The sequence below is a fragment of the Neolamprologus brichardi genome, chromosome 16, assembly GCF_056152115.1.
Source record: "Neolamprologus brichardi isolate AB-2024 chromosome 16, ASM5615211v1, whole genome shotgun sequence".
Lineage (NCBI taxonomy): Eukaryota > Metazoa > Chordata > Actinopteri > Cichliformes > Cichlidae > Neolamprologus > Neolamprologus brichardi.
In genome coordinates this window covers 30,343,293-30,369,946 of record NC_142119.1, presented here as the reverse complement: position 1 = coordinate 30,369,946, position 26,654 = coordinate 30,343,293, and the positions used below count along the sequence as shown (strand labels likewise).

Sequence of the window (26,654 nt, the reverse complement as noted above, 5' to 3'; positions counted from 1 at the left end):
ATTCCCAACAACTTGACTTTTGGTTCATTCTCATCGCTCCCATCAGTGCCTCCTTGTTTTCAGCCACAGCAGGCAACAGAAAATGATATCATATGATCTATAATAACAAGTGACCTGCTAAAGGGACGGATACTTCCCTCGGGAGCTAGCAAATAGCAAAGCTGAGCTGAACGAGGGTTAATATTGCGCTTAATTAAACAAAACAATATCAAAAAATGCTCCATTTCTGCAAATCCAGTTGCTGTTCTTTCAGTTTTCTGAACCCTTTTATCCAGCTACAATCTGTTACCACTGCTCTCACATTACATTGCAAATAGATTCATAATAGAAAGAGAAAAGAGCTTTTAGTGCAGCAGCTCAGTGCATAAATGTAAACACACTTGACAGACGCATCAATAGCTGTATCAGAGGCTACTAGCTATCGGCCTCAGCCTTTGTAAAGAACTGTACAGCTTACTCAGGATCTTTTAAGAACTGTTTTTGAAATAAGAACACCTTTTATGTTGCTGTAAAGAGTGTGCTGCATCAAAATCCTTGTGATTTCTTTGGCTGCTCAACGATTGCTATAGTCAGCCATAGTTTGTATGTTAAACACCGATTTGTGTTCAAATACTCACCAAGTTTAGTGAAATTTAAGAGCGCAATGCAAATTGGAAACCCTGAATACTCGCCGTCAATTAAAAGTTGTGCCTTTTGAAACAGATGCTGCTAAAGATTTATTTTGAAGGTGAATGGTCTCCCTTTTCTGTCTGTACTACAGTTTCATTATTACTCTGAGAATAGTTAATAATAATGGATTGGATTTATATAGCACTTTTCAAGGCACCCAAAGCGCTTTACAATGCCACTATTCAGTCACTCTCGCATTCACACACTGGTGGAGGTAGCTACGGTTGTAGCCACAGCTACCCTGGGGCAGACTGACAGAAGCGGGGCTGCCATATCGCGCCATCGGCCCCTCTGGCCAACACCAGTAGGGTAAAGTGTCTTGCCCAAGGACGCAACAACCAGGACAGAGAGCCCAGGGATCGAACCGGCAACCTTCCGTTTACAGATGCGCTTCCCAACCCCCTGAGCCACAGTTGGCAAGTGTTTGTGGACAAGTCGACATCTTCCATGTAAACTACAGGCAATCACAGCAATCTGCTAACAACCAAAACAATTGCAAGGCGGTTTTCGGTGCTGTATAAAGAGTATATCTTTATGACCAGTTTTACCTTACGACTTGCAGAAAATCCAGCAAATGGGAAATACACATCTTTCCCTAGAAATTCCCTCAGAATTTAAAAATATTAAAAATAAGAAATAAGAAATTAAAGCTTGTTGTGGTGCCCCCAAGTGACCAAAGCAATAATCTTTTTTTTTTTTTTTTTTTCTGTTGCTGCTATTATTGCTAGTTGTATTTGTCTGTGATTAAATACATACATTTGTTAATAATGTTGTTAACTAGGTAATTTAATCTGTTCTTTAACTAGTGACTCCAGTCTTTTATTTCCTGTATTAGCTTCGTAATGTTACCGTTTATACTGAGTCTGGTTTCACTGATGTTCTAGTGTACTGGAAACAAACTATGTACTATGAATTCTAAAACTCTTTAATTAGTGCCTTAAACTTCACATTAGCTGACTGGCTAAATAATCGATGGATACAAACTAACTCAAAACACTGTCTCCTGGGGGGTAATTAGCTGTAAATGTTGAGACACAAGCATGTATTTGCAGACACACTAAAAACAAAACTATGTTAGAAGTCTGTGTCAGCACAGAACCTGAGAAGAAGGATGTGGCTATACGTGCTTCAGTTCTGGTACAAACCATGGTTGCATGACTTTAATTACATTGTCTGTTTGGCAGAGCTGTGGCACATCAATCTTATCTGCTCAGCTGCAAGCAACAATCCCGGATCTCAACAAAAACCTCTCAGCTGACACAGGGCCTGAAGAAGTACAGCAAACATTGTAATCCTCTTCAGTTTGAATGATTTTAGCATCTCACCTTGCCTTAAGATCTGTCATATTAGGCATGCTGAAACAACAACAAATGTTGGAAACCGTTTCCCCCGTCGAATCATAAATCATAGAGTAGTAAGGAAAACTGGAACAAGCTGATGATCGACAGTAGCGCTAACACGATGACTGATGCAGAGGACATGAATGAATCTTAACAGCCTTACTGTGTACAGTTGTTATCATTTCATTATTTGATTTTTGAATTCTGTTCATCACTGCAGAATAATGAAGTGGCAATTGTCTGTTAATCAATATTGCAATGAAAATGTCTTGTATTCCTTGTGAGCCTATTTGTTGTGTTTAGCATTTCAGATTAGGTTTTAACAATGTTTGATCAAGCTTAATTGAAGATAAGGCCAACTTTATCTCCCCTTCAACAAACAGCAGGGTAGAGCCAAGTAGGAGTGATGGATGGCTCCTCCTAGCTTCTCTTGTTGTTTGTTTCATCCCTCGCTGTGTTTAAAAATGACCCTTCAAAATGGTACCAAGGGTGGAAACTAGTGTTCTCGGCTGCACCGAAGGAGGACATGCTTGCTTGGGTAATCCTTAACCATGGCTTTTACAAGGGCCTTTCTTGGCACCACGGCGCACTCCTTCAAACATCAATATCAGCTGCGCGCTATCCCCTTTGGGTAGGTTCAGTTGATGGCTTTCCGTCTTTGTATGAGGGCTTTCTGGCAGTGATGCAAGCGCCATGGGAGTGGACTGACATTGATTTCTTCATCCCAATGCACACGCTGATGTATTGACTGCCATGCTGATCAGTTAGAGACATTCTGTTTCTGTTTGGTGGAGCTGAAAGATGAGAACAGAATTGTATCAAACTATGCCACCATTCAAAGGCCATATTAATTTCTTTTTGACTGTAGAACTCTGATCTTTTCTGTTTCTTTCATGAGGAAAAATTCGACTTTATTCTGTGTTTGTCTGTGAAATGCTGTCGGAGTCGGTTTAGAAAAGAAGCTTTGACTCTTCGAGCTATGGCACCCAGTGTGATTATGTTGAGGGTGTCAGGCGCAAACAGTAAGGCCCGATTCTCTCTGTTGCACTTTCTGTCATTCAATTAAAATCTGCTGCTCGTGTTTAAAATTTCTATAGAGTCTCTGAAGAGGAAAAAAGGTATCTAGAGAGGGGTGGGCCTTCCCTCTTTTGTCACAGTGAAGAGCCTGTGATTCATTTCAATTTGTAATCATAATTTAGTCATCTCACTGGAGCAGTTTCTCACTAATGATGTAGTCATGCACAACACAGAATTCAAGATGTTAAGGCTTCTGATGTGTTCAGAGGTATATTTTGCAGCCTGTTGTCACAGTGCAGCTAAAATAAACATGCTCCGTTTCTGACATCTGTCAGAGTGAATTATAGATCTCCAGAAGAGTTGCAAAAGTCACAATTCTTCTTCTTGGTGTACGGCTTTGTTGTTTGTTATAAAAAAGAGGTTTTCAGTGTGCCTGACTTGCATCAAACTGATAACACATACTCTGGAGGCAGAATACGAGAGCAAAGCGCACTGCAGCTGCGTCCCCACCTTCAGGTAATGAAGCTGATTGTGTGCATGTGTGTTTGGTGGAAGAGTGCAAATGACCTTCTAGCAAGATAAATAATTCTGCACGCTTGTTGACCTAATATAAAAATGTAAAAGCTGAATTAATTGCATCTTAAATTCAAATAGCTGGTAATTTTCCAAATCCATCGCTTGCTAGATATGATGGATATGTAAAATGCTTACAGTGCGTCACCTCAGTCCTCAGTCCTGCCACTGAAAGTGATTGTCACTGGAAGCATTCGGGATGGCTTTGTGTCTGTTAAGTCCAATGAAATTGCTCTGAGTTGTATTAATGGAACTCAGTCACAATTTGAGCAGCTAGGGACAAGGTCAAAGTCGAGCCCACCACCTTTGAAATTGATTTGACACCGATTCATCCGTGTGGAGCAAATGTGTGTTAAAAAATGCATGCCTCTTGATATTTTTGTATTATAAATGTTGAAGCCGCATAGGAAAGGAAAAATATATCAGTTTCCTTTCTGAGTTAGCAATTTAGCAGGCATACCTCAATTTTCACTGGAAATAAATAAATAAATGTTTTTCATGACTAATATACAGGTTTTCATTACGGATGAAAAGTAATTTTCAGTCTTTCACCCAGCACAGTCCAAGTGACTAAATAAATAAGTATAAACACCAAAAGGACTGTTTATCTGAACAATGAAATGGATCGTTTCGGATCTTCGGCCGCGTAGTGAAGCCTGCGTAACAAATGGCCAAAGGTCATGAGTGTCTGAATCACATTCTTTGCCCTCCATAAACATGAAACAATAAATCTGAGTAAAATGCAACTGAGATATATATTATCAGAGTTTTATTTATTTCAGTAATTAATCATTTGGAAATGTTCTTGATATAACCTGAATATATATAATTCAAGTGAAATTCCCATCAGATTGCATTACATGTATATGTGTCTTTCTGGCTGCTGTTACAACCAAATTTCCCCTTGTGGGACAATTAAAGGATTCTTCTATTCTATTCTATTCTACATTTAGAGTTTTACATTGTACTCATGTAACAACATTACATGTAAAAATTTACATGTAATCAGATTATTTAAAGTCAGCATTTTTAGGTTCAATTTCCTTTTAGTGTGTATCGTGTGTGTTTTCTGATAGTGTGCTGGCTGATTAAACGTGTGAAGAATTGTGCATTTCATAATAAATTGCATATCCGTAGCTGTCATATATGCACAAATAGACTAATCATGTTTTCACTGTTTATGAGTGTTAGGGGTTTTGTTTACCAAGCTATAGAATGAATCACTGAGATTCATTGAGCAACAAGAATGTCAAAATCAAATTTCATAGCCATCCATCTCTTAGCTGAAAAAGAACTCCTAACTAAAAGTTGAAAATGCCAGGGGATCCCTTTAGAAACTTTGGTTAAACTTTGTTCTGTTGTTATTCTAGTGAATTATGTTGTTTATGATCATTATCATTATCATTATTATCATCCTATTCAAAGGCACAGGAGCTTGCTAACAACGTTTAGCCTGTTGGTGACTTTAACAAAATTCCACCGCAGATAAATATTTGGATAACTATTTGGATAACTATTAAATTATGTAAACTGAGAACGTAACATTGCATTTACAGGTCACTAGGCAACGTGATGACATCATGCATATAATTCATAAGTCAGCTTTTGTGGATATAAATAGGACGTCACTATCATGAAATTAAAACGATATGATGCTTCCACAAAGATGGTCTAGATGCATAAAGGCAAGAAGTAGGTGGTTGCTCGGCAACCTGATGATGTCATAACATCTGATGTAGATAGGTACCCCCAGGGGTCTATGATATATCTGTGTGCCAAGTTTTGTTGCTCAACCTCTGACAGTGTAGGAGGAGTTGGCGGACAAAGAAACAAACACACGGAAAGAGATTTGGTGTTTTATAGTGAGATTATAGTGATTATTATTAATGGTATTTCTAGTAGTAGTAGTAATTGTAGTAGTAGTGATGATGCGTTTATTTGGTTTTAATTGTACTCTCAGCAATATTTAAACTTGAAGAATAATCTCATCCCTTTGTTTTTAAGTTCTAAAATGCTAAATAAAACATTGAGTGTATGAATGCTTAAAATCTGCCTCTGGAGACCAAAACTCAGGGAAAGAGTTTAGGTTTTAAACAGGGAATGGCTCATTTATAGGTGCGAGCTGGAAACATTCATTTTTATTTCTTAATGCATGCAGTGCAGATGTTTAAGTCATATTTAATTCCTGTTTTTACGCTTAGTAAGAGGAATTTGCTTTCTTCGTAAAAACATTTGCTCTTGTTTGACTCATTGTGAACTCCTAAACAGGGGGTTTAGATTTTCACACCCAATGCTGTGGTATAAAAACTAGAAACACTTTAATGGAAGACTCAGTGGATCTGATCTAGGAGATTTTCAGAGAGTCGTAATTATCTATAGACACTTAATTGATATTCCAGCACGGATGAAACTTTTACTGACATGACTTGGTTAATTTCATCTTTTAAATGCGTAGGATGTTTTAAAAAAATTTAACCGGAAAGTTGAACATTTTCAGTAATTGTTTGATGTTACAGTCAGAGTGAGAGTAGGAGTGTCTTTGTCTTTCTCCCAGACTTGGTCAAGTTGTGGCTTTCCTGGTTCCAAATGTTTACTGTCAGAAAAGTCTGTTTATGTGCACATATTTAAACTCCAAGAATAGAAATCTTAAAATGTTTTGGCAGCTCACCGGTTGTTATTTTTTAGCTATAACATGCTCATAGCCAGTCCAGTCTGTGCATTTTAATCAGCGTTCCGACATGGTGGGAAACTAAACTTCCCTGCTCACACTGTACAAGTCAAGACACCATGTGGAGCTCCTTCCGAACATAATCAGAAACTGTAGCCTTCTGAACCTTGACTCTAAAACTGAATTACATAGAGAACCGAGAATTCCCGTTCGAGACCGCGGCCATCTGTCCACTTTGTGTGTCGAATGTTGCATATCTGTTGGTCTTTGTTCTAATTTAAAAACTGAGTGATGTGTTTCAGTAATGCACCACATAATTGCAGCAATCACCTCAACCTCCACCGTTGCTTGGCCGGGTGGCACAGACTTACTCTGAGGCTTTGGCTGTAAATAACAACAAACAACTTCAGTGTGAATAAACTCCCTGGAAATCAAATGCACATTGACAGTCAGGGCTTTAACCACAGGAAGCCTTCCAATATTCTGAGGCCCTATCACAAGCAAGTTCTTTAACTGACAGTCAGAGCCCAGGCAGCAGGCCTGGGATTGTCACGACTGTGGGATATACAGAGCCCAACATCAGCTCTTTCTAATCCACGCTGAGCTTGGTGGTCCCTTAAGCAGGATATCAGGAGAGCCTGTTAAGTTCACAGAAAATTAAAAACGCAAACGTGAGGCAGCCGTGGCATCAACCTTTTAAAGGTGTCAGGAGCAAAGTAAATTAGCTTGTTAGCAAGATGTGAAATTGATTTTATGAAAAAAAAGATCCATTTCAAATTGATTAGTGTATAAAAAATGTGGAAAGTTTATGGAATATTCCATAAAATTGCAACTATTTGCATTTAAAAAAAAAAAAAAAAAAAAAAAACTGTGACTACAGGTTTGTCCTTGACGTTTGGGAACCTCAGATGCTTCCTGGAAGGCATCCTGTGGTCCCTTGATTCCCATTTGGCATAACTGGACTCCCCATGCCAAACATCTGGGCAGGTGGCAGCCAGCCACTCTGCTAATAGCAAGCCAGATATCTTGCCTGTCTTTGATGTGCAGACAGGGATTACTGTGGTTCTCAGCACTCACATTTAATAACCTGGTTTTAAAAAAAGCATCAAATCATCTGTAATCTTTATTGACCTCCATTGACAAACAAAACGTGTCACAGCAGCGACGATAAATCAGCCCGAGGCACGGACGTGATAGTGAGGCAAGCGAACTAACCGATCAAAGATCGAACACAAATGTCAAAAAAGAAGTGATGGAAACTGAAATAATCACACTGCAGAGTAACGTTATTTCTGAACGTGTTTAATATTCAGGAGTGAAATGTGTCGTTGGTGCTCATTTGTACTTCAGTGCTGCTCTGTGTGTGCATGTGGGTGGGTGGGTGGTTAAATGTGCCTGTGGAGTTTTTATTCCAGAATAGAATAAGTAGCAGAAAGTGAGTTTATAATGCCAGAAATGTCACCACCTCAATTGTAATCATTAATTCGCTGAAATTAATCATCAACTCTATCAGTGCCCTGCAGGTCCACTGTGCAGAAATATGGTCCTTTTGTCATGTAAAAAAAAAAGAAAAGGAAAGGAAAAAATTTTGACTTTTACTTTGATCAGATGCAGTCAAGGACAGAATCCATGGTCCAAGGTTTTCAATTCCTCTTTGATCTGCCTGCCCTTTGTTCCATTGCTGCATTATCTCCTTCCTTAACTCAGCCATTTGAGAGGCCAAATTAAACCGGGTGTGTTTAGGTGTGCAGTTTAAAACTCTGTGTCTGCCAAACTTCCTTGGGCTCCGGCTTTAGAGCCAGCTTAGTCTAATGGACTGTGAGATCTGCTTTTGACTCAGAACAAGCTCTTTCGCCCGAGCAAAAACACTAATCAGACTTGTTTACTTGAATGATTTATGTAGCATGAAAAACTTGAATTCCCAGGCTCATAAATGTTACACGTTTGAAAAGGCAAATATTGTTTCACTGTTGCGCACACAAAAGGAGAAGGTTTAGATAAGTGAGGCAGTAAGTAGTAGAAGTGACTAAGTGCACTTATTGCACCATCTTGTGAATGAAGCAAGTGTTGCATGTCATTAAAGGTTCGACAACAATAGGCTTGTCACACTGGTGGAGGGGAAAAAAATATCTCATGCATAAGCCACATTTCATAAAACATGTGCAATCACAAATATTTGTATATGCTCATATAGTTGCTCAGTTATGAATAACTTGTCACAAACTGACAAGAGCTAGCAGCTGATATTTATTTGCATTGGCATCACTCTCGTATCCCCGAAGGGACACCGTATATTAAATTGATGATTCACGTCAAGAGATAGTAGATCCTGCTTCTCCTTTCCGGAAGTTTCATCAACCCCAACATGTGGCTTCAATCCAGTAGATATCATTTCCCCCGAGTCACCGGGAAAGAAAAACAACCGAGCAGGTGTCTTGGTTATGATGAATACTAAATAAAAGGTAGGCCAGGGAACTGTGCTGGCGTTTCTTCAGTGGCAATTGGGTGGGAGTGTTTGTGCTCTGGAGTGGGTGCCAGAGTCTGAGAGAAGCAGATTGGCGTGAGATTGAGCGCTTCGGAAATTAAATCATGTGTTAATGACAGAGTTACCTAATTAAACCTGAATATCGAAATGACTGCAGAAAAACAAAGTCGACAGTTAGACAAATGCCTAAGGTGGGACTGTGTGTCGGTGCGGCGCTCAGAGCAGGCTTCTCCTCGGCTTTATCAATTTATAACACACAGGAACGACTGATCCGAGCTGTGGGCAATATGAGGTGAAGTGGAAAAGTAAAGCACACTCGGCTCATGTATAGTGGGCAGTATGGTCCTTTTCCATCTCGAGAGCACCATTACACTTCACGTTCAGTATGACTATGCTCTACTCCTCTATTCTGAGCTGTGCCCTCGAGCTTTGCTGTGAAATATAAAGCCTAGAATTTGTAATTCTCCGGAGGTCAAAAAATAAACACATTGCTTAAGCAGAGGTGCAGTTAAGGTGTGACGAGGAAGACGCTAAGTGACTCGGACGACTTTTGCAGGACACCTCGAACTTGCCAAGTTCCTAGGAGCTTAAACATGTTGTGACTTAAATGGCATCAATTAGGCTGACTCATTTTAACGTTGATACATTTCAAATGGTGATAATTGTTCCCAGGAAAGCACAATTATTAGGTCCTATTTGACTTTTAAGGACAAGAATTACCTGTTTTTGTAGGACCCAGGCACAAACTCTAGCTGCAGGAAATGATTCATAATTACGTGGAAAGACTGATTAGGGACCTGTCTCACTGTGGTGATCCAGATGAATTATCTCCCATTATGACAGTACTTTCTAATCACATTTATAAAACAAGGTCTTTATGGGTCCATGGCTGTGATGTTAGGGCAGACTGTACTCACAGGAAGCTTTCATGTCTCTGAGTGCTGGATGTTGTGGACTGCTCTGTTTGCGAGTTGCTGTGTTGTGCTGGAGAGCCTGTCCATTTTCAACCGCTTTTTCAAGAGCATCCCTCACCGCTCCATTAGCTGAGTATGCTTGGATATGTGGAGAATTGCAGAGTGGGGTGAGTGGAGGGGAGGGGGGGTGGGGGGGGGGGGAGGTGGCTGAATGCGTAGCTCCGGCTTAGGTGCTCAACTAAATTTTGATGCTCTGTCAGAGGCAACCAGAAAGAGGAGGGCAGCAAAGAAAGAGAAGAGATTAGTCAGAACTCCTACACTAATAACTGAAACAAGCCCCGCAGGTTTGCATCACAGTTCATCATTTTAATCTATGTTCTTTAGTCAGAATGAAGGGCAAAAGATGCAGGCAAACTACTTAAAATGATCAAGTAAGATCATTAGTTTATAATGTAAACCTGCCTCGGTGTTTGCGAACACAGCGTGTAATCTGAAATCCCGCAAATTCCTTTTATCAAACATTCATTTGCATTTCTTTACACATTTATAAAACATGCTATTCTACCCAACCACGGAGTAAGTCCAACCATGATGACTGAGCAGTGTTTACCTCACTTGAATGGCTGTATTAAACTACCATTGAGATCTCAGCACTCAGTTGTGTAATGAAGGTTGGAATTGATACACAATAACTGTAATGTGTTGAATTGCAAGCGAGCGCGGTGTCTCTGGTGGCGCGTTTACAGACCAACATTGAGATGGAGGTTAATGATGCAAAACTTGTGCGTTTCACATACCACAGCACTGTTTGGGCTTCATGTCTGAGCTCTGCCTGTGTTTAGTCAAGCTGTGATTCCCTCATATATAACTGAAAGGGGGGTTATGATGGGGCCAGATTTGTATTTACCCCCAATGGTTGAATGTAGAGATCTTAAAGCGCTGACCCTCGATAAAAGTAATCCGTCTGACATTTGATTGAGGATTATATATGAATTATACAGCTTAACCACGGCGCATGAGAAGAAGAAAGGTCGAGCAGTGAGTTCTTATCACTCCATGTCAGTTTTTCCACAAATCACTATCATTTTTCTTTCCTAATCTTGAGCTAAAATATGTTTAGAATTTCTGCAACCTTGATGTTAGCCTTGCTCGCGGCTTCTGATGTCTCTTTTAGGCTTTGCCGCAGTCATGAGAAGGTACTCCCATCACATGGGCTGCATTTCTAAAGGAAATTGTTTGTTGGGTTTCGGATTAATTAGAAAATACAGTGAGATAAAACTTGACGTCCATATGTCAGTGCCATGTGTCGAAATTGCAATAACTGACAAGGGATCATATTAAAACATGTTTTTCCTTAACTTGTGGTCATATACAGTATTGTGCATGTGTGTTTCTTTATATGTTTCCAGGAAACTAAGAAAATAGGTGCTGCAAATTACTGTGAAAAACATGTGGAAATGCAGTTTATAATGTTTCTGCAATTCTAGCAAGCTTGAAAGTCAGTATTGGTATGATCATCTTTATTCATCAACACATCGTTAACTCTCTTTGCTTTTCCTGTAATTTCTTTAAGTAGTCCTCAGGAATAGTTCTCCAGGCTTGTTGAAGGACATTCAAAGCTCTCGGTAGCCTTTTGTTTTGTTTTCTGTCCCACAGTGATCAATAATGCTGAGGTCCAAGCTCTGTGGAGGCCAGTCCACGACTGACAGTGCTCCATTGTGTTTTTTTATATCCTGGTAGCTTTTTGTATTGTATTGCAAACTACTTATGCAGTGCATTTGAATCAAACCTGTGCCAATCCAGATGCTATTGGGTGGTGGATTAAAATCTGTCTTTTGACTCTTATTGTTGTACGTCTGTCTTAACCTCATCTGTAGATCCTAATGATGATGATGAAACATTTCTAATTGTCAGTCCAGTTCTTGTGTAACTCAGTCTTTTCTCCCCGTTTCCCTTCCTTAAGTTTGCATTCATGACAGTCACCCTTCCACTGCGATCATTTCAGGCTTTGGTGAACGATAGATGGATCCACTGAAGGGCCAGATGTGTTTCTCGGGTCCTGTGTCAGGTCTTTGCTGCATTTTATGTCTGTTTCTTGAGGACGTGGCTTTCAGATAGTGTTCATGTGCAGAGCTGCCTTTTTTTATATTTGAATGATTCACACGTCCGTGTTGAGTGACTTAACGAAAAAATAAAAAGATTCCTTTGAAAATAGTCACAGAGGAGGACCTGGGTGAAAATGAGTGAAAAAGCAAACGATTTCCAAAGAAAAACTTTGAAAGACCTTTGGAGAGCCTCAAAAGCTATTGCTCAAGAGCAGTTAAAAATGACAAGTCTGCCTCTTTGGAAGCAAACTACACTTTTGCACGGTATTGTTATTGCTCTCGTAACTGGCTGCACTATAGTGAAAAGTCTTTCGGGGCAATCATGATGAACTCTGGGAAATTGTACAACTGCATCAAGAAGTATTTGGAAGAGCAAACCGGTGCTCCAGAGCATCTCGTCGCATTTTAGTGTGGGGACGGATTTCAGCAGGCTGTAGTTTTGTCTGTTATTGAATGAACCCAACACCAGAAAAGATCAAGACAACAGATTTTTCTTCCACTGTTCTTACCTGTCAATTGTAAAACTGCTTATACAAGTGATAAAGCTGTGGAGATAATCTCTTTTTCTCTACTTCTGAGTCATTTAAAAATGAATCACATACAATTTAAAGATATGTCGCTACCCTTTACTGTTCTTTTCCATGCAGTCTGGTGGTGAGGGCTCCGTCTGTAGTGAGAGTGGGAGACGAAAGCAGTTACTTCATAGAGAAAAGTTTTGTGTAGGAAGTCCAAAAGGAACAAATGGGATGCTGCAAAATGTGGTAGCTGGCTTTGTGCCCTGCACTTAAAGGCTATGTTCACTCTGTAAATTGTGTTTTATTTTTTTGAAGACTCATTCCTCACATTCTTCTTTGCTCTTCTGTGTTCAGGAGCCTTGAGAATAAGACATTGCATTTTTAGTCTGCCTTCTGAAGGCTGTTTACAACAACAGCTTTAAAAGAGCTGAGTGGTCGCCACAAAGGCTTTTTAAAATGGCTACGTGACTTTAGCCTTTGACCATTAAAACACATCGCAGCGTTTGTGAGAAGGTGATAAAATGTGAACCGTTTGTTGTTGTTGTTGTGCTGCACCAACATGTAACTTGTGTTGGTTGAAATAAATGTTGTTTTTCATCCTCTCATTTTATAATTAGACTGAAAATCATTGAAATAGGATTTCATATTCAGCTTAAACTAAAATTATTCTTGATCCCTTAGTCCCTTCTGTTTTACAGGTTGACAAACAGATTAAACATATAACATTTTAAGCTGTAGATAGAAGTTTACATACACTCATTATATAGAAAGAAGCTCAGATTTATACATAGAAACCCCACTAAACCTTGGTTGAATGTCTTTTAGCAAGTTGCATCTCAACCAGAGACTTTTTGTAGCCATTAACAACCTTCTGGTATTTTTCTGGTTGGATATTAGAATGCTTTTTCAGTATAATCCATTCAAATTGGTTGATTTTTGTGGCACAGATCCAGTTTTTAAGTGTAGTCCACAAGTTTTCAGTATTTCAATATGGACCAGTACCAATGAGAACCAGAGCATGATGCTATCACCGCAATGCTTGACTATTTGGTTTCAAAGCCTGAACTTTACTCCTCCAAAAACACCTCTTGTCATTGTGGCCAAATAGCTCAGTTTCTTTCTCATCTGACCATAAAATCTTTCTTCAGAGGTAATTTGGTTTGTCCATGTTGGCAAACGTGGACAAATCTGTGTCAGTCTTGAAGGTTTTGGAGCTGGTGGCTATTTCTTGGTTGACACTTCCTCAGCTCTCTTCTCTGTGGACAGTGACACTGGCGTTCCAACAGTTTCCACTTCATGGCAGGCTTGAGCCTTAATTGTTACAGAATATCATAATCAATTTCCTCTCATCTGAGGGTGACACTTAGGGTCTTGACAAAGTGATGACACAGCTGAATAACTTATACTTACATCTAACAGATCATCTCAACTTCTCCTTGGATTTTTACAGAGTTCCTTAGACTCGCATTGTTCTGAGAATTGACCAATCAAATGAGTGCAGTCAAACAAATCCTTTTTATACTGGCAAAGAGAAACTCCTAATCGTAGTGAATCGTGATAACTAATGAGAATTTAACATTTAATTGAGTGTATGTGTATATTTGAGCCTATATGGATTTTAAAAAATCCTATTTTTTCCATTATAGATGTATTCTGTATAATTATTCCACCCTAGAAAAACAACAGTTCAAAGAAATCCTTAGCCCCAAATTACTGTGATGTTCATACACACGATATATTTAAATGTCTGATCACAATTTTATAACTATAGATGAAAATACATGAAAATATACACTGAATATACACTAAATAGCTGGATGAAAGAGAGAGACTTTTGCAGTGAACTGGCATATACCATTTTTCCTAAAAAAACATTTTGAAATATCATGTAAATATTCAGTTTATGCCACACTGTGATCCAAGTCTTTCTGCTGCGAAGTTGTAATGAAGCCATTAAATCAAGGATCGCTCTGTCTCAACCTTAAGCCTTCATGTGCCAGCCTTAATGGTTTTCAACTGCCAATCAGCGCTCTGGCATATTCTACCACCCTGCGTAAATGAATTCAAATCCTCCTTCCTCGTACTCAGAGAGCCACCCGATGACACGCAGCCTGCCTGGAAATGGATGTCCTCTGGAGAAGCACTGAAGTGACTCCTGTGGGTTATTTAAAAGGAAAAGTTGGGACTGTCAGATCACAGTCATAAAGAGGGCGTTTAAGGGTTTAGCCCACCAGGGCTTATGAATTACATGGTAAGGGGTTGGTCTCTTAATGCATTTAGCATGGAGAGACGGAGACAGAAACAAGGCACTCTAGGCAAAAGAAAAACACTGGCAAAAGACACATAATGAATTGACATTTAAAGCAGATGCATTATAATTGGTGAGATACAGGATAAGCAAATGACATGATGACGGGAATCTTTCCAAACTATGTTGCAACTTCATCTTAATGCATTTGTACTTTTAGTGCTTAATCTATTCAAGTTGAGACAACTTTTTTTTATTTATGTTGCCAAGAGAAACAGATTTGTGTCAAAGCCTTTATGGTGTGAACATAAGACAAACTATCCTAGAGAGAAAAGAAAACACAAAATCCACCTTTAACAGAAAACATCCCTCCTGTACTGGATGGACAATAGATGTTACATATATAGCCAGAGATAGTCAATGCAGAGGGTAAATATAGGGATAGGACGCCTTATTCTTCCTGCTGTCTTTGTACTATGGATGTGTTCTCGTGCACACAGCAGGCTCCACTTAATAGCGTTATTAAATTTTGCACAGAGACCCAGAAATGAGCCATTACTAATGTTCTGTGATGCTTTTCATGTCCAGGTTTGTGACCTCAATAAACACACTGCAACATGTATGGATAATTTCATTTATTTACTTTTGATCACAAACGTGGGATGAAGTCATTAAAACATGTATTTTTCAAGTACATTAGGTGACTTCACTAAATGTCTTAACTTTATGCTTAAAGTTTGCTTAAGTATGAGGTTTTTGTGCCTCAAGGAAGAATAGAGCTCGCTTTACTCGGTTGGTAATTCATCTCTGAATAGTCCAACTACTTTACAAAGAAACAAGTTTAGGTTTCTCACAGACATAACTGACAGGATAACGCAGAAACTGAGCACATGTTTTGATCAATTTTTCATTACCATCTAAAACGCTGTCACATAAGGTGATGTTGTTTTAGATATTTTGAACAATGCTGCATTGAGTGCTGCAAAATTTAGCTCTTGAGCTACTCAGAGGAATACAACGCTTCTTTTCATCTGGTTTGTAACTACAATGCCGCTGCACTGTTTCAGCTTGTCAACAGCAGTGCCAGGTCCCCACTTGGGATTTGCCCAAGTCAGTCCTGTTACCTTTACTAAATTTGGTGCAAGATTTAACAAGAGAAAAATGCTCCATCAATCACGTTGTGGGTGCAGGAAGAGGAGATGGAGAAGGGAGGGAGAGGGGGTAGGTGGAAACTGAGAAATAAACCAGTGGAAGCTCTGCCAACATCCATTTCCTGGGTGAGATGATGGGAAAACTTTCTCATATTCTCTGGGGGATATCATTTGTGAACACACGGCGTACTCCAGAGCCTGAAGTTTTAGAGCGTAACCCAGGCACTTGGTCTGGGTGTTTTGAGCATTTCTGAAGTGAAATCCTCCTTTGCCTCTGTTGCTTGCTCCATCAGATAAAGACTGCCAGTCGAGGCTTAAGTGTGTCAATGAACCCAGGTGGGGGCGGGGAATCAATGATAAGTGCAGCTTACCTCCTCAGCCGCACCACACCAGCCAAACAGAGATTAAACCATTTCAGCCTAATAGCACATGTCAGTCAAAAGTCACACTTGAATACTTGAACCGTCTCTCCCACGGGCCTCCGCCCACACTTTGCCACGTCCCATTATCTAATCACACCAGCTGAGAAGATGCTGCAATTTACAAAATGCATATTGACTGTTAGAACTAACAGAGAAACCGTTTATACCACAACAGAGCGCGAGCCGAGATCTGTAATTGTCCAAAAATTGTCTGACTCCTCAACCAAGATGCACTTTGAAGGTAACTATTTGAAATTCATTCAAAAAAGCACACACACAGACACTCAGTGCAAACTAGCATGTACAAAGAGCCAGATCAAAGGCCCCGAGGCCTATTACTGCATGAAATATAGCTGTCCGTCTAAACAGCTTTTGTAAACAGTACTCATTTCTTGCTCTAATCACTGTTGTGGACATTGCAAAATTGCCAACTGTTCCAGCGAATTACTTGACTGAACCCCACAACCATGGCTTTGATTTGTTGTTCAACCATCTCAAATGTGGGTACACCCTGTGGTCTGTAAATGAGAGCTTGTGTTGTTCCGCCAGTGTCCCTTATTTAGACATCACAGCACTCATTAGGTGGATCAAGCTGATATCAAAGTCAGATCACAGGCATTCGATGTTTTTGTGCATGCAGGGACCGTCACTGTCTCTTTAATGATATGTCTGCTGTCTGCTCAGCTCAATTGTTATTTCACTGTCATTTCTCCAGTGACTTGTCTGTTGACCTCTCCTGCCATGTGATTTCCTAAGCTTGAATACTTTCATCACTGTCCTCTTTTATTTGATGTTTGGACAAAACGAATCCAACAGATTATTTTTCGGCACTCTGAGTGGGGAAAAAATGGGTGTTTTTCAGCGGGGAAAGCTGTAGTCTGAGAATTTTTTTAGGGATCTATATACGCAGCAAAGCTCATATTACAAGTGCTGTTTGAATCCATCATTATTTCTTCATGAAACATTGAGTTCACACAAGAAGACAGAGACAGGCCTCTCATTTTTAGCTTGTGGTCTCCAGTTTTACTGGATGAAATGACAGCTGTGGTGAACATTTTCATCAGCTGCAGCAAGCTGGTTAATTTAAGAGCAGCTGCATGAGTTGGTAGGAAATACTGCTTTTAAATATTTCTAGCTGGCTTATTAAAAAAAAAAAAAAGGTCACTCTAAAGAAATCTCCCGTTATTTGTTGCATACACAAATAACAGGTTTAGTGCAAAACAACCAAAGACTGTATATAAAGATGGATGTAGCCAAACTTTATGTTAGCGAGCGGTTTGTGGTGGTTTGAAGCCTTGAGTTTCCATCTGAATCTTTTAAAACCAAAAGATGTCATTAACGGAAAAACCGAAATACCAGTTGAATGTATTTTTTTACAACTGAGTGCTGAACAAGTGAGGCGTAGATCTAAATGAGAACCCAAAGACACTGAATGCTCGTAAAGTAACAGTTTATATGCCACAAGATTGCCAAATCCTTAAGCATACCTTGCTTTACTCTAAATGAGACTTAAAAGTATATAATGATGAACCAAATTAAATTTAAAAAAGATGTATTAAAATCATAAATGAAAATCTGATGAGTCCACCTCCTTCTAGCTATTAAAAAATGCAACTTTGAGCTACTTCTACACTGGCTTCAGTTGTAATAAGTAGCTTATTAACCCTTTATATGTCATGCTTTCACTGTATGGTAATTCTTAAAGAGCGCTTTATATAGCACGTCTCAGTCACCCATTCATACAAGCTCTCTTTTTACACCTAAGAACTTCACATACATTCACACTCAGATGAGCACATTTGAAGCACCTCGAAGTTCAGTATCTTGCCCAAGGATACTTTGGCATGCGGAGCAGTAAAGTCAATTTTTCATTTTTGACTCAGGCCAGGAGTTAATATCTATATTAAATTTTCAACCACAGATCTATTTAGACTGTGGTTCAGATTTTTGAAGAAAAACTTTTACGAACACACATTCTCATTATGCCTAACATATGAAAATATAACATTTAAATATATTTTATTGCAAGTGAAACTGGGAGGAACTGTTGGGATTTATTATATAACTTTTAAAACCATTTAACACTGTCCTCACTGCTATACTTAAAAATCCGTATAGCTACCCTCTATAATTATCAATATTAATTCAACATTTATTAACACATAGAACACGTAGAACACACTATCTCATGTAGTTTAATCTCCCTTAACTCAGAATAAATTGATTATTATTGTTGTATTATTTATAGTTTTCTGTTGCATTGTGGGTGCTTCTGCTTGCACATGTAGGTGCAAATGTTATGTCATGTTCTTGTATTTCTATAGCCCTTTTCTAGCCTTACTAACCACTCAAAGCACTTTTAAATAGAAGTCACACTTTAACCATACATTCATACAGCTATACACTTGAAGCACTTTATCTGCCTCACATCCACGGTCAATTTGGAAGCACCAGTTAACCTAACATGCATGTCTGTGGACTGTGTGAGTAAGCCAGACTGCCCAGCAGACATCTACACACACACACACGCAGGCATGACATGTACAATTTCACAGTTTCAAAATTCCCTAAAACTAATCGTTTTCCTTGATTTGACCTACACTGGTGGATCTAAAATCCCTCTAAATGGATACAACATCAGTTTAAAAAGATCAGTGTGAAGTTTTACAATATTTAATTTTGTGTATTTTGGGCCACTTGATGAAAAGCCGTTGAGATTTGACATTCAGAATATATGTATGTATGGTTAAGTGAAAAGGTGCGATCAGACTGAATGTACCAAATATCACAAGTATCACTACCTTGGGTAGGATTTGTCTTGGTTTCTAAGATTTACCATTTTTTTTATTTATACAGATAAATGTTCTGTATCTTTTTTTTCCTTTGCCTTGGAAACGGCAATAATTAGCCATCCTCAGCTCTCTTGACAGTTTCTCTCTGGCTATCGAACTAGAGCTTGACATCCTCTAGTTGAACGTGTGAAGAAATCCAAAGCTGGACACCTGCCATACCTGGTGATAGGGTTTAATTGTATCATCATTGTTCAGATGAAGGACTCGGCTTTTCAAGCAATGAACTGCCTTTAGAATCAAACCTTAATCAGTGTTTGTGAAAGACTTACAATCCTGGATATTGTTGGTGCTGCTACGGGACCATTTTCTTTGCATGTGGATCACGGATTGTGCCTTTAAAACTGGCTTCAGATAACAGTTAAATGACTGGTAAGAATGATATTTTCCACAGTGCAGCAGTTTAGATGAGAGGTATAAACAAAGAGATGATGTGTTCCCTACTGAGACAGCTCCCCTGATAGGTGGTGGTGTGATATCTTACTTAAAGCAGTCTCTCTCTTATTGTCTTTTGTTTTCTTTTGAAGAGAGATTAAAGAATCTCTTATGCCATTTGATATTTCAGTGGGATGGTGCTACTACTGAGCAGCATTGTGCAGGCTTCGTGTGGTGGGTGTTGGAAATTGATTCAAATACTGCTTATCAAAATCCGTGAGGGACTGAGCCGTTCAATGCATCCAGAGGTTTGTGGGTAATATACAGCGACTTGTCCAGGCAGAGATGTGGCTTGTTTATTTTTTGCTCCATATCTCTGATTTCATTTCAGTGCGCCTGTATGAGTGCGTCACGTGCGGCATCTGGACTTTGTCACGCTTATGGTGATGTTCATGATATCAATCTGTTCTCTCCCAGGTGTACACCAGATATGGGAAATGCTACACTTTTAATGGCAACAAGACTACATCCAGGAAAACCAAGCAGGGTGGAATGGGAAATGGGCTGGAGATCATGTTGGATATTCAGCAGGATGAGTATCTGCCAATCTGGAGAGAGACAAGTAAGCTTCAGAACTATTTGTCTATTGTAATCCTATCCTGTGCAATGCTGTGACATACCCTCTGCTGCAGTTTAAATCAATAACCGCCTGCATCTATTTGTCTTGGTCATGTACTGTAAATAATGCATTTCCTGATTGTTTTGCTCCACCTGCAAATGTGATTTGTAAAAGGGAATTCCCAAACACAGTACACTTCCTTTGATTTGTGTATGCGTTGTACTTGTCATATAAAATTAATCCCTACGGGCCTATTTTTTAAACATGACTGATAAATGATTTGCGGTTAACATCAAACTGAGCCCTAGCTGTCAGATGAGGCAGCCATCTGAAATTCCCTTGTATTTTCTCTTTGCAACGATCCGTGCTCCGTTTCATCCTGATGAGAAGATGAGACATCCCTGGAGGCCGGCATCCGTGTTCAGATCCACAGTCAGGACGAGCCTCCTTACATCCACCAGCTTGGCTTCGGTGTCTCTCCGGGCTTCCAGACCTTTGTTTCCTGTCAGGAGCAGAGGGTAGGTCGTCTTCATCTTAGCGCACCATCCCTGCCCCCGCTGACCCGCTACCACCACCCACCACCAGATTACTGTTCTCCCAGCAACCCCGGTGGCTCGGACTGGGTCTAATAAATCTTTGTGTGCTTAGCTGACCTACCTGCCCCAGCCCTGGGGGAACTGCCGCTCCACCAGCAAAGAGAAGTTCCCAGGATACGACACATACAGCATCAGTGCCTGTCGCCTGCTCTGCGAGACCAACGAGGTCCTACGAGTGTGCAACTGCAGAATGGTGCACATGCCCGGTAAGATCAGCCCCTACATTATCTTTACACAGAGCGGCACATGTTTCAGGGGGAAAGAGGATTGTGTGCATCATTTCAAATGCACACACAATAGTAATTCATTCTCTGACATGTTGTATAAGGTGCCAAACTGTGAACCGTAATGACTAAAATTGGAACTTAAAATAGTCATTCAAGGTCGTGAAATGGCACACAACAATATGCGGAGGAAAAAATACTAATCAGAGTTGGTATTTTCAAGTATTTCCTTTTGTTTTTAAAATTGTTCGCCTTGTTGACCTGCTGTAATTGAAAAGCCAGTCTGCCCAGTATTTGCCTGAGATTGATGAACCATTGTGCAAAACAAGTCATAATTTTTGGCCCACTTGAATCACTCCAGCATAGATATAATTTGGACTGCCACATGCCTGACCTTGATGCTTGATATCTGGAGTGGTATTCTCTTCTCTGCTGCCAGCACTTTGGCTACAGGCACATCAGACTAAAGTCTCAATGAGGTTTGGATACTTTTGCTCATCCATCTCCATCTGTCCTGGAATTGTTCTGTTGTCCTCCCACAGCCATTATTAATTATTATGATTGATTATTATTACTGGTATTGGTCCTGTTTGGTTTCTACTGGTAGGTTGCTTACAAACTGCCCTTAGTACTGCTGCTTGTATTGAATTATTTGGTTATTTACTTACATCATGACATATTGCCTAAGGAGCACATATCTAATTTAAACTTGGTCTTGACTTTAATGAAGCACAAATTAAAATAAAGCTCTGTTATTTTTGTGTATGATTTTGTCTCTTTTTTTTTTAGCAACATTAAAGAAAAGAGAAAAGGTCCTGAATGTGTACGTCACTCAGAAATAGCTGAAATTAGAACTACTGTTAATGGTTTAAGCCAATAACAAGAGTCTAAAGCCAAGTTAAGTTATCTGCATAACTACATAGTTCCATAGTGCAATTTTCTTTGCTTCTTTGCAATTTTCTTTTCTCTGTTAAGCACCCCTATACATCAATTGCAGACAGCTTCTGATGAATGGGATTGATAGGAAGTGGCCAAAGTTAGCAGTTCACCTTGTAAGTAGTTGTTTCACACAACACTTTGGCACTGGAGGGAAAGCAGACCATGAATGGATGTACAAAACCTACAAATCTTTGAGACATAATGTGAAAATAGGTCGATCAGGAAAACGAGAACACTGGTTAGTAATATGTCACCATTTGAGCAGTTTTCCTCCCAGTGTGAGGATATGTCATAGAGTTGAGTACCAGAAACACAAAATGAGCTCTCTGGACTTATTCAGAGTGTGCGTCATCATGGCTAAAGAGCAGGAAGTCACAGAGCTGAGTCACTGAATGCTGGCTGTTTGATGTGTCTAGCAAGTAGGCATGCTGAGAGTGGTCACATTTAAAGTTAAGACAAGAAACTTATCATGTGTTCTTTTTCGTTTCCACTTTTGCATTTTGCATGCTGACATTCAGAAACGAGACAGCTGATTTGAGGCCGATCTGATTCATCACATTTTTTGACAGAGCGATGCTGTGGTTATCAGCCTACACATTTACATAGCAGTCACACATTTTAATCTTGGATTTGCAGACTGAAATGGCAAGACCAAAGCGGTGGTCTGATCTCGGAGAGATTGTGTGCTTTAAAGGAACTTGCTATGTCATGATTTGGGAGGAACCTGGTTATAATTGTTCCAGAAACATTTGCATTTGCATTTGCATACACTCTGTACTCTGAAAACCCAGCAGATGAGAAATCCACAGAAAAAAAAAAAAGTGCCTACAGAAAACTGTAATATACTTGGATAACACTGTGAGAAAACAGCTTTTTCAATTATTTATTGGATGCAATATTCTCCTGTTGGAATAGTAAGCATAGAGGCTGTGTTAGGACACTTGCAGAGTCTTTTTTTCATTTGTTTTTTGTTTTTGTTTTTTACACTTTTTCTATTCAGAATTTTCAGTAGGATTTCAATCAGGTCTTTTTAAAACTTTAAACTTTAAACACTATGAGTTTCCCAGCTCCCGAGGCAGTAAAATAACCCCCAAATCAAAACATTTCCACTACCATGCTTCACAGCTGGTATGAGGTTCTGACCTCTTTTGGTCTGTGCTAAAAACGTCTGCTGTCTCTGCGGCCAAGCAGCTCTATCTTTGAATCGTTTCTCTGCCACACAGGCCTGTTATTTGCTTATATGTTCATTGACAAAAGCCTTTTCCTGGCAAACCCCCCAGATTCTCAGATTCATTTCAGGTTTAATTTGTGGAATATGCGGTTGTAGACACATGCACTGACACTAGCAGCTGCAAGAGCTCCCTTTAATGACGTTTTGTGGTTCTTAGACAGTCCTGGATAAATCGTTTGAAATCTCCACAGTTTGGTGCACATTGGAATTTCAAATGCTGCACTCAGCAGCATTTTTTTCCCAAAAGCCTCGGAGAGCTCTTTAGATCTTGGCATGATGACACTACACACATCATTGGCAAAGACAACACCAGGCTGCCAGTGTCAGAGGTTTAAATAAGACAGGTTGTACCTGTCACTCTCTGAGGTGTATCTAATCTGTGGCACCAAATCTGGAGCCCCTAATTTCTGCTGTAATAAATGCAGTATGTGCTTAATTTTCTCACGTGGCTATTTTATTAATTTTAATAAATAATTAAAATGGGAATTAATATGCATTATATCGCCCTTTGTAATGTTAAATGTTTGGCCATCCAAATATGTAAAAAAGCAAAGAATATCCACCTGAATTCTACTTTTTTTAAACTGCCAGAATAGCCCATATATGCAATTTAATGAATGACAACAGCAAAAGGGGTGCCAGAAAAGGGAAATCTTTAAATCAGTGAACAGGAAGGACAGAGCAGAGGTGGTTAGAAAAACCAGCAGAATCACATTGCTTTCTGTGGTGATGTATCACATCAGATATGATATTTATTATGTCAGAAATAATAAATGTGGAAGCTTTTCCAGGCCATTTGCTCTCAGAAGAGGCAGATGAGAGCGTTGCAAAGGTAGCGGCTAGCTCGCATTAGTTCACTGAACTTATCAATAATGAATAACATTTATTGTTGCATATTAAATTTAATTCTGGGGTTGCTGGTTCAAAACTCATAAGGGAAGCTGAGGCGGTCCAGTGAACACACCCTGCTGTATCACTGAAAAATAAACAAACGTGGCCACCACCTGTTGCATTTTGAGGTGGTCAATTTTAAACCTCACGACTTTTGAACTGTGAACTGTAGAAGCAAAATTGTGTTTTGCTTGGATCTGTGTTAATATTTTAGTCTTTCAGTCTACTTCTATATTTAGAGGACCTCCCAAAAAAGCTATTAAGTTGTTCTTGATGTGACGACAGGACTGCTTTTGCTTTCAAAGTCAGAACGTCTGAAAAAATAAAATACACAAGGCAGTTAAAAGGATAATGTTTAATAATGAATAATATTTAATGATGTTTTTTGATATTTCTGCTCCTGGAAAAGAGAGGCATATCTGTGAAAGTGTGTAAAAACACACTCCTCAGATGTAATTTTGCTTCCAGTTAATGAACATTTCTTAGCGTCTGGGAAGGTGAATTCCACAAAACATTAACCCCATGAACATTTCACAGACAGACAAACACACCTCTGCTAATTAATTGTGCTGCTGATGAATACCTGTCATTAATGGCCTGGGCAGCATGTTTTTCTGCCAGGAAGTGACTCATTGATTGGTTTTTAAAGACTTTCTAAATATGCCTCGCGGGTGGAGCCAGCATGCTCCATTTCTCAGTGCAATCAAGGACCGACTTCCAAGATGGCCCAGACTCCGTGGATGGAAGTCATCCTTTGTGTGCCTGCCTTCATTTGGAGATGAATGATAAGCTGTGGAGTGTTGTTCACAGCCACGCTTCCTCATTGCAGCAGACACGGGTCACTGATCATTTTGTTTCTGATTGATCAGACTCATTTTCTGTTCTCCTTTGCAGGAACCGCAGATATCTGCCCTCCCAGTAAAATCAACTGTGTTGACAAAGCGCTTGGTAAGAAACAATCTCCCTTCATTTCTTTTCTCATTATAATAGACTCCCCCGAAGGGAAATGGAAACACAATCACTAAATATGATAAGGATTTTTTTCCCCCTGTATTACAAATACCTGGAGGTAGACTGGGTTTTAAAATGACTTTTCCTCATTGTGATTTAGTCACTTTAGAGCTTGATGACTGTTCTGCTTCCATTGTTGAACTCTTAATATGAAAACCCCTTCATTCCTGCATATCTGGACCCCTCAGCCTTGCCCCTGCAGCAGATACTGAACCTTGATTTCAAAGTAAAAGAGTATTCCAGTAAAAGAAAGCCTTTTTTTTATTGCCATAGTGGACATAAGCACAATTATCATGTATCAGCCAAATAAGCCAGAAATTTAATTAAGTCTCTCTCACCGAACTCATACCCAGCTTAAAACATGGCTGAATGAAATTGTAGATATAGCTCGCAAGAATGGACAATATTCATGGGGGTCATATTCCTGAATCAGACAGTACTAATAGATTCAGCCCCCATGAAAGGTAATACATTAAGATGTAATTTATATATTTATATTATAAAGATGTTTTGTTCCCACATCAGACAAATGATGTATGCCACCATGCTCCTGCATACAAATAACCTAATTGTTTGAGTTATAAAATTCATAAATCATCAAATTATAATTACCGCTTTCAGTGCCTCCCGTACCCGTTTTTGTCTGGACTGAATGCATTTACAATTTAAAGAGACATGCTGGGAAAAGCTATTTACTCTCCTGCATCCACTGTGATGCTTTAAAGTCAGGACTATAAAAACGTATTTGCCAGTGTGCGAGCATTTCATACCTGCATGTTAATTAGGCCTAATGTAGCCCTTCTTCACCATTTATTCTCTAAGTGGATATTGCCACAGGATTACTGGAAACACCATTACTATAGTCATGTCTCTTAGGTAATTTGATTAGACTAACAGATAGTTTTGTTAAGATGTTTAGACAATGAGTCGTGTGAAAATGGCCAGCTGCCATCTTCTCTTGGCAAAATTAATTTTAAGTGGACTGAGGCGAAGTGGAAAAATTGTTCCGTGATTATAAGAATCAAAACTTGAAATTCTGTTTCGGTAAACGTGGACACTGCATCCTGCTTAGCTTCAAACATGTAGCTCTGATAGCGCGGGGGTACTTTAGCGCCTGTGGAGTTGGCAGCTTGAGCATTTGGAAAGGTACCGTCAATACTGAAAGGTAAATAAGACTTTAAAGCAACATGTGCTCCCAATCAGATGATTTCTTGCACCTTTCAGCGAGACAATGTTAAACTGGATACAGCATTTATTATAATAGGATGCAAACATGACTTTGTGTCAACTTTATAGAGACATGTTGCTTCAATCAAATTTAGAACGAGCTAATATTTCATTTAAAATGGTCCATTTTCTCTATTTAAACGTCTCAAATGTCTTCTGTGTTCTACTGTGAATAAAATATAGGTTTATGAGATTTTCAAATCATTGTGTTCTGTTTTTATTTACATTTTATGCAGTGTCCCAACTTTTGGGGTGTTATGTTGTAAAAGCTATGATGTCTTTTGTCTGTCTTCCTACAGACAAAAGACATCTGTGTTAGGATAAATGATTATAAAACAAATCACAGTGTGCTTTGTTTTATTCACATGTTAAAACGCAGCTTCTAAATTTCTCTGACTGGTCAGTAAGACTAATAAAGTGCAATGTTATTGCGAGTCTGAGCAGTCTGACAACACGCCTAAAATTCAGAGCGTGACTAAAACAGTGTGTAAACACAATGGCAGAATCGTGCTAATATTTTTTTTTCCATCAGATTTAGAAATCCATGCATATGCAGCATCTACATTTAATAATCTCGGCTATTGT

General features: G+C 39.3%; 1 protein-coding gene across 1 annotated transcript in view; it reads left to right on the top strand.

The window, feature by feature from the left end:
- The window catches only part of asic4a (acid sensing ion channel subunit family member 4a), a 94,829-nt gene that overhangs the window by 59,463 nt on the left and 8,712 nt on the right, over positions 1-26,654 (top strand). The window contains exons 2-5 of the mRNA XM_006799105.2: positions 19,809-19,953; positions 20,341-20,468; positions 20,599-20,752; positions 24,726-24,779. Coding sequence (XP_006799168.1) covers positions 19,809-19,953; positions 20,341-20,468; positions 20,599-20,752; positions 24,726-24,779 — 481 coding nt within the window. The remainder of the gene's footprint in view (positions 1-19,808; positions 19,954-20,340; positions 20,469-20,598; positions 20,753-24,725; positions 24,780-26,654) is intronic.